At 49.2% G+C, this 9100-nt stretch overlaps 1 protein-coding gene across 3 annotated transcripts in view; it reads right to left on the bottom strand.

The window, feature by feature from the left end:
• Nucleotides 1-1701: 1701 nt before the first annotated feature.
• The window catches only part of SIGLEC1 (sialic acid binding Ig like lectin 1), a 57292-nt gene continuing 49893 nt past the window's right edge, over nt 1702-9100 (bottom strand). For 2 of the 3 annotated variants that reach the window (XM_060278316.2, XM_088660709.1), the window contains exons 19-22: nt 8337-8639; nt 7154-7262; nt 3680-3770; nt 1702-2798 (exon numbers count right to left, since the gene is read on the bottom strand). In XM_060278316.2, coding sequence (XP_060134299.2) covers nt 2670-2798; nt 3680-3770; nt 7154-7262; nt 8337-8639 — 632 coding nt within the window. In that variant the 3' untranslated portion in view covers nt 1702-2669. The remainder of the gene's footprint in view (nt 2799-3679; nt 3771-7153; nt 7263-8336; nt 8640-9100) is intronic. The other variant, XM_088660710.1, reaches the window with a different exon arrangement.

Genomic DNA, 9100 nt, shown 5'->3' with positions numbered 1-9100 from the left:
CTCTGTCGCATTGGGAGAAGCCAACCGAGTTCCTTCCCAATGCAACATTCACATGCCAGGCTGCACTGGTTGGCCCAGGGCAACTTCCCAGCAGGACCTGGGTGAGATGCTGCCAGGCTGTGCGACGTCAGGCTGATATCTTGCCAGCAGACATAGAGTTGGCACACCTGAAGCAGAGTCATCCTGGCTAGTAACCATTGATAGCCCTCTTCTTCATGAATTTGTTCAAGTCTCTCAAAGCCACCCAAGTCGGTGGCCACCAGTGTCTCCTGTGGGAAGGAGTTCCGCAGCCAAACTGTGTGCTGTGTCACAGCGGGAAATGGAGAAAGAGGCAGGTGTCAGGTGCCTTGGACTCAAGACATCTTGGGACTTTATAGGTGCCTCCTGTAATGCCCAGATGGCAATTCAAATGATGGAGCACCAACACGCTGCATTCTTGCTGCTACCAGGAGGTCGGGCATTGTACCTGTGCCAGCTGGAACTCCCCAGAACTGTAGGAATTACACTGGTCATGAGGGCAGATGGAGTGTGTATCCCCCCACTGCAAAACGGGCATTTTGAGTGAGCGGGAACCTAATATGTCGCCATCTGGACATGCACAGAGCGTTTCCGAGACCGGATCAGTACTGCAAGCTCCACGGAGCAAAGGCAGCTCCTTATCATAGAAGCCATAATCCCTTCAGCTTCGCTTCTGCAAAAAAATTAGGAATTGGGTCGGCTGCATGCGAAGCCAGCTGGTCCCAGCTTCCTCATGCCATCTCCATTTGGAATCCTAGCCCCCACCAAATTGAACCCCCACCATTATCAGCTGGAAAGAGCTATTGAAGGCGCCTACCGTAGGCAGCCTGTTGTGTTTCTACCCGTTTTCCACCAGGTGTCACCCTCATGAGTTTTCAAACTGGGTCTTCCAGACTTCTGAAAAGGCGGCTTTTGCACATGAAATGGTGTAGCTGGAGAATGTGGGGATGTGTGTTAACTGAAGCAAAGGAAGACTCTCAAGTGCTTTTTAAAGTACTTTAAAAAGGAAGGTGTGTTTTCATCCTTTGCAACAAGACTGAGCCAAGTCTCACAGGGAAGTCAGCATGGTTAGTGAATTGGACCAGGACCTGAGTTCAAATCCCCACTAGGCCATGAAGCTCACTGGGTGAGCTTGGTCCAGTCTCTGCCTCTCAGCCTAACCTACCTCACAGGGGTGTTGCTGTAGGGATTAGAAGAGGGCGGGGAGAACGATGTCTGCCACTTTGAGCTCCTTGAAGAAAAAAGTGAGATATGAATGAAAATAAATGAATGGATCATTAATAAAGAAGTTCTGCCCTCTCCTTGGGCTGCGGAGCAGAGAGAGAAGGCTGTTCTCAACCAAAACTGTTCCTTTCTGCTGAAAGGGAGACACGAATGGATGGAAAGAGGATTGGACAAATTCATGGAGGAGGAAAGGGCTGGGATGGTCCCTAGCCAGAATGGCTCTATTGTGTCTCTGCAGTTGGAGGCAGCAATGCTGGGAAACCACAAGAGGAGAGAGGGCTCTTGGGCTCAGGTCCTGCTTGTGAGTATTCCCGCAGTCTCCTGATCAGCCAGTGTGAAGAGAGGATGCTGGACTCGACGGGCCTTTGACCTGATCCAGCAGTCCCTTCTTATTTTTTCATGTTCTTCACTCATGTCTCAGAGAAAGTTAGAGAAGAAGCTGGGGTGCTGGATACGGTGTTGCTGGTGACAATATTTATTAGACAGCACAAATGTTAATAGCACAGACAGTTGTGGCGAGATGACTCTGGCGGTGAAGGTGTTGACTGTGTAGCGCTGAAGTTGACCTTTTATGGCAAGGAGGCGATGAGGACCCTGGTTTTGACCCAGATGCCATTGGCTGAGGAGTAAATGTATGGGATTTGGCAAGCTGGCACCTCCTGGGATTATCTAAAGGTTTGCTGACAAGGCAGATGGCACGACCCAGTCTGTTCTCCATGCACATGGTCCTTATAGAAAGCTGCCTCATCTTGAGTCAGACCATTGGTCGATCTTGCTCAGTACTGTTTACACTGACCGGCAGCAGCTCTCCAGGGTTTCAGGCAAGAGCATCTCCCAAGCCTACCTGGAGGTGCCAGGAATTGATCCTGAGACCTGCTTCCAACACAAATAGTCTCCCACTGAGCTATGGCCCCTTCCTATTTCTGCCCAACTTGGAGGTCAGCAGAAGAGGACCGCCTGCTCAGAATAGCTTGCGCAGGAGGGAAAGAAAGGCTTCTGGTGGAAGGCTACATCCCCTCCTTCATTTTTTGCCCAGCCTGCTCAAACATCAAAAATGTAATCTGATGAAGTTCAAAATCCAAGACTGATTCTGAAATTTTAAATGAGTGAAAAGGTTCAAGGTGGTTTGGTGAAAAATGGGGTTCCTGAAATGATGAGGATGTGGGAGCAGACTCTCTCCAAAGGTTTCACTGGAAGCTTTTGAGCAGAGTTTGGATGCCTGTCTTTCAGGGATTCCTTAGCTGTGATTCCTGCAGTGCGGGGGTTGGACTAGATGACCCTCAGAGTCCCTTCCAACTCTACAATTCTATGATTCCAACTCAGCGTCCAGAGCAAAAGTCTTTAGAAGACCACCCTTTCTGCCTCGTTCTCCATGACTGGCATGGTCTTCTGGTTGCTGCGGCTCCCACCAGATCTCTTCCCAGTGCTCACAAGGCGCTTGTGCAGCTCTGTGCGGAGGGTTCTTCCTGTGGAGGAATGTCGGTCTTTGCTCGCAGCTTCCTGTAAGAGAGGCAGAACCGGCCAGCTGGAGGCGTTCCTGTGTCCTGCTCGCTTAGCTGTGGAAAGAGCCAAGTTACCAAGTCAGATATATGGAACCCTCAGGGATCCAACATGATGATTTCCAGCTCCCAATGTGACCCAGTAGCCTAAGTGAGGAACTGAAGGAGACACGGATTAGGAAACACCTTCTGCCCCATAGGAATTCCTGAAGACCAGAGCAGAGACTTCCTTGGACAATCTCGGCTTGAACCACCCCATCACATTAATTGCACTTCCCCACGATCAATCAGTCGTTCCCACCAGTGACTCACCTCCAACGACTTCACGAAAGGAAACTTGCACCATGTGCAGCCCTGACATTGCAGAGCAACTGATCGCCCCCATTCTAAGGCAGAAGTAATCGCCTGTTTAGAGTTTGCGCCCCCTACCCAATCCTAGTGCTAGGGGCTTGGATGGAGGCAAGACAATAGCTTTAAAGAGAGTTGAAGGAGGGTTGGCAAGATGATAAACGGTTTTGGAAACCAAGCCATATGAGGAACAGTTGAGGGAATTGGGTAGGTTTAGCCTGCAGAAGAGAAGACGACTGAGAGGCCATCTGAGAAAGCCATCTCCAAGTATCTGAAGGGCTGCCACATGGAAGAGAGAGCAAGCTTGTTTTCTGCTGCTCCAGAGGGCAGGACCTGAACTGATGGATTCAAATGACAAGAAAGAAGATTCCTACTAAACACGAGGAAGAATTTGCTGACAGTAAGAGCTGCTTGATTGTGGAATGGACTTGCTCGTAAGGTGGCGGACTCTCCTTCACTGCAGCTTTTGGAACAGAGGCTGGATGGCCACCTGCCAGGGGTTCTTTAGCTGTGGTTCCTGCATTGCAGGGGGTTGGACTAGATGACCCTTGGGACCCCGTCCATCTCTACAATACAATGATTCAATGAACCTGGGCAGTCTCTTCTCTGTTTTCTGCCCCTGCTGCTGCTTCCACCTTCTTGTTTTTCTGCTGCTTCCACCTTTTGCACTCTTCATTGAACCTGGAAAACATAATACAGAGGTTGGAGGGGCTGTTTCTTTGGGTGTGGCTGCACTGCAAACTTAGGAACCTGAGAAGAGCCTGGTTGCTGGGTCAACCCTATGTTCAGCATTCTGCGGCCAACCAGATGCCCTCAGAAGGAATCCAATAATAACAATAACAATAATAATAATTTATTATTTATACCGTGTCCATTATGGTGCTGGAGGAGACTCTTGAGAGTCCCATGGACTGCAAGAAGATCAAACCTATCCATTCTGAAGGAAATCAGCCCAGAGTGCTCACTGGAAGGACAGATCGTGAAGCTGAGGCTCCCATACTTTGGCCACCTCATGAGAAGAGAAGAATCCTTGGAAAAGACCCTGATGTTGGGAAAGATTGAGGACACAAGGAGAAGGGGACGACAGAGGACGAGATGGTTGGACAGTGTGCTCAAAGCTATGAACATGAGTTTGACCAAACTGCGGGAGGCAGTGGAAGACAGGAGTGCCTGGCATGCTCTGGTCCATGGGGTCACGAAGAGTCGGACACGACTAAACGACTAAACAACAACCACCCTGCCCATCTGGCTGGGTTTCCCCAGCCACTCTGGGTGGCTCCCAATCGAATATTAAAAACACAATACAGCATTAAACATTAAAAACTTCCCTTAAAAGGGCTGCCTTCAGATGTCTTTTAAAAGTGGGATAGTTGCTTATTTCCTTGACATCTGATGGGAGGGCGTTCCACAGGATGGGCACCACTACCGAGAAGGCCCTCTGCCTGGTTCCCTGTAACCTCACTTCTCGCAGGGAGGAGCTGAGTGCAACAGTGGCAACTCTCCCCCCTTTCGATTATTCCTGGCAGCTGGTAGCAAGAAGCATTCCTGCCTCTGAAAGAGGAGGGAGAACGTGGCTGCCAACAGCCTTCTCCTCTGTGAGTTTCTCCGCTTCTCTTTAGAAGCCATCCAAGTGGGTGGCTATAGCTACTTATGTTGGTTTAATGCAGGTGGAACTGGGATAGCTCAGTTGGCAGAGCACAGGACTCTTAATCTCAGGGTTGTGGCTTCGAGCCCCATGCGGGCAAAAGATTCTTGCATTGCAGGGGGTTGGACTAGATGACCCTCATGGTCCCTTACAACTGTACAAATTCTATGATTCTAGTACAGCTTTAGCCAACCTGATGCCCTCCAGATATTTTGGGAGTGTAGCTCCTATCAGCCCCAGCCGGCTGCCGTCGTCCGTCAACCAGAAACCTTCCCAAATGGGAAGCAACCAACACAATATGCTATCAACACAGCCCTCGTTCACTCTCGTTCCCCAGCCGGTGGCAGCAAATTCAGGAGGTAGCGTGCCATCAAATATATGAAAGGATGTCATATGGAGGAGGGAGAAAAATTGTTTTCTGCTGCTCCAGAGAAGCGGACACGGAGCAATGGATTCAAACTACAAGAAAGAAGATTCCACCTAAACAATAGGAAGAACTTCCTGACAGTAAGAGCTGTTCGGCAGTGGAATTTGCTCCCAAGGAGTGTGGTGGAGTCTCCTTCTTTGGAGGTCTTTAAGCAGTGGCTTGACAGGCATATGTCAAGAATGCTTTGATGGTGTTACCTGCTTGGCAGGGCGTTGGACTGGATGGCCCTTGTGGTTTCTATGATTCTATGATCATGGTGCTACACCCAATATGCCAGCAAGTTTGGAAAACTCAGCAATGGCCAGAGGATTGGAGAAGATCAGTCTACATCCCAATTCCAAAGAAGGGCAGTGCCAAAGAATGCTCCAACTACCGCACAATTGCGCTCATTTCACACGCTAGCAAGGTTATGCTTAAAATTCTACAAGGCAGGCTTAGGCAGTATGTGGACCGAGAACTCCCAGAAGTGCAAGCTGGATTTCGAAAGGGCAGAGGAACCAGAGACCAAATAGCAAACATGCGCTGGATTATGGAGAAAGCTAGAGAGTTCCAGAAAAACGTCTACTTCTGCTTCATTGACTATGCAAAAGCCTTTGACTGTGTCGACCACAGCAAACTATGGCAAGTTCTTAAAGAAATGGGAGTGCCTGATCACCTCATCTGTCTCCTGAGAAATCTCTATGTGGGACAAGAAGCTACAGTTAGAACTGGATATGGAACAACTGATTGGTTCAAAATTGGGAAAGGAGTACGACAAGGTTGTATATTGTCTCCCTGCTTATTTAACTTATATGCAGAATTCATCATGCGAAAGGCTGGACTAGATGAATCCCAAGCCGGAATTAAGATTGCCGGAAGAAATATCAACAACCTCAGATATGCAGATGACACAACCTTGATGGCAGAAAGCGAGGAGGAATTAAAGAACCTTTTAATGAGGGTGAAAGAGGAGAGCACAAAATATGGTCTGAAGCTCAACATCAAAAAAACCAAGATCATGGCCACTGGTCCCATCACCTCCTGGCAAATAGAAGGGGAAGAAATGGAGGCAGTGAGAGATTTTACTTTCTTGGGCTCCTTGATCACTGCAGATGGTGACAGCAGTCACGAAATTAAAAGACGCCTGCTTCTTGGGAGAAAAGCAATGACAAACCTAGACAGCATCTTAAAAAGCAGAGACATCACCTTGCCGACAAAGGTCCGTATAGTTAAAGCTATGGTTTTCCCAGTAGTGATGTATGGAAGTGAGAGCTGGACCATAAAGAAGGCTGATCGCTGAAGAATGGATGCTTTTGAATTATGGTGCTGGAGGAGACTCTTGAGAGTCCCATGGACTGCAAGAAGATCAAACCTATCCATTCTTAAGGAAATCAGCCCTGAGTGCTCCCTGGAAGGATAGATCGTGAAGCTGAGGCTCCAATACTTTGGCCACCTCATGAGAAGAGAAGACTCCCTGGAAAAGACCCTGATGTTGGGAAAGATGGAGGGCACAAGGAGAAGGGGACGACAGAGGACGAGATGGTTGGACAGTGTTCTCGAAGCTACGAACACGAGTTTGACCAAACTGCGGGAGGCAGTGCAAGACAGGAGTGCCTGGCGTGCTATGGTCCATGGGGTCACGAAGAGTCGGACACGACTAAACAACAACATGATCATGGTGACTAGCAGTGATCGTTAGCTTTATCTTCTAATCCTTGTAAAAGCCATCTAAGTTTCAGGCCCTCCAGGTGTCCCTATTTGCCAGGGACACTCCCAGATTTACAGAAGCCATACCCATTTCTGATTTGATCCCGGGATGTCCCACTTTTCAACAGAGAGATGTTGGAGGGTATGGAGTCATCTGGCCCTCGAGCCAAGGAGATAAATAACTATACAACCTTTAGGAGACATCTGAAGGCAGCCCTTATCTCAGAGGCCAACCCGATGCCAGGCTTCCTCTTCACGAATTGGTGGGGTTAACGATCGACGGAAGTGAACACCAGCCAGCCTTACCGGGTCCAATGTGTTTGTATCCCGAGAGCCAAGGCACAAAGCAGAGCTGTGCAAGTCAAGGCAATGAATACCCCAGCCAGGAGCTTGAACAAGTGGAGGTTGGAGAGCGCTGCGGGGGGTGAGAAAACAGCTCAGAAGAGGACCTTGAGAACCACCCATCCCCACGGAGCCTGCGGTGGGAGGCTTATCCATAAACATATTTCTAGCCTAAGATGTAAAGGCTGTGAAAGGAAGGGCGGAAAAGGATGTTGTTTGGGGAACCTGCTTCCTCAAACCATATTAGGCGTGTGTCAAGAAGGCTTGTGCGGGAAAAAGCGCAGTCTTGAGGTAGCCTGATACTATTGTTGATTAAATTTATATATCGCCCTTCAACCCAAGATCGCAGAACAGTTTACAACATAAAACAACTGAAAGGAGGCACCCTGTCCTTCTAATTGAATCCAGCTCTGATAAGAGAGGCATGTTTTTCTTCTGAGAATGTGGGTTAATTTCTAGGCATGTGTAAAGTGGGAATGCCTCTATATAAACCTGTGTGATTTATAGGACGGCGGACTCCACTTTTGTGGGTTCTCCGCTGGCTGCTGTTGTTCTGACCAAGTAAATTTCTCTAGCATCACAGTGGAGGCTTTTTAATCCATTGGAGGTTTTTAAGCAGAGGTTGGATGGCCATCTTTAGTGAGGTGCCTGCATTGCAGGGGGTTGGACTAGATGACTCTTGGGGTCCCTTCCAACGCCAGGATTCTATGATACAGGACCTCTTGGATTGGGGATTATGAGAAGAGGTCCAGCTGATGGGTGGGTGGCAACTTCAGACCTGCTTTCTGCAGGAATCGGCTGCAGAATTGAGTCCCCCAGTTTGTCAGCCGAAGGGCTTCACATCTCCTTACTGGAAGGATCAACTGTGCATTCGAGTTCCCGAAGAGAAACTCAGCCACACAGCTGACCCAGCCTCATCTCTACCTGCCGCACACCAGACATCACTTATGATGCCCGGTGTGGAGCAGGTGGGTGTGGTTTTTTTGGGGGGGAACAGCCTTGCTGGTCAGATTTCACCCATGGGATGGTGGTGGCTGTCTCATAGTGTACTGGTTTTTAGAAAACGCATGGCCTCCCCACTCCTCCGAAAACCCTCCTCCTTTCTCCATTCCTGCCACCCGCCCCCCCCTGCATGAGTTCTGCTCACTCTCTGCGCTGAAGTCAACAGCGCTGGCGGTCTTTCCAAACGGGTTGCCGGCCTGGCAGACATAACGTCCCGAATCCTCTGGCGTGACGTCTCGGATCTCTACCCTCAGGCTGTTGTAGGAGGGGAACATGGCGAAGCGCAGTCCGGCTGCGGCATGGGAGTGGTTAGTGTCAGCTAGGAGCCGATCTCCTTTGTACAAGGCCAGCAGGGAGCGGGGATGGCTGTCCACCTTGCAGTCGATGATGCCCACCTTCCCGTTTTGGTTGTCCAGGTAGGCACTGACGGCAGGGGTGCTGGGGGCATCTGAATGGGTAAGAACATCAGAAAAACAATATAGTCCATCTAATCCAGAGGTGTCAAGGACCGGCTGGATGCAGAGGAGTGCTGAGAGGCCCCAGCCAGGGAACCCCCTAGGGCAGAGGTTTTCAACCTTTTGGAGTCCATGGCTCTCTTGACCAAATACAGTGGTACCTTGGTCCTTAAACTTAATCTGCCCCGGAAGTCCGTTTGAAAACCAAAGCGTTCCCAAACCAAGGTGCGCTTTCCCATAGAAAGTAATGCAAAATGGATTAATCCGTTCCAGACTTTTAAAAACAACCCCTAAACCAGGAATTTAACATGGATTTTACTATCTAACGAGACCACTGATCCATAAAATGAAAGCAATAAACAATGTGCTGCAGTCAATCAATCAATCAATCAATCAATCAATCAGTAGCTGGACTGGGTTCCACACAGCCACAAAAACAAAACAAAAAGCCACA

This window comes from Zootoca vivipara, chromosome Z1, assembly GCF_965207765.1.
Source record: "Zootoca vivipara chromosome Z1, rZooViv2.hap1.1, whole genome shotgun sequence".
NCBI classification, from domain to species: domain Eukaryota; kingdom Metazoa; phylum Chordata; class Lepidosauria; order Squamata; family Lacertidae; genus Zootoca; species Zootoca vivipara.
This window is presented reverse-complemented; position numbering and strand designations above follow the sequence as displayed.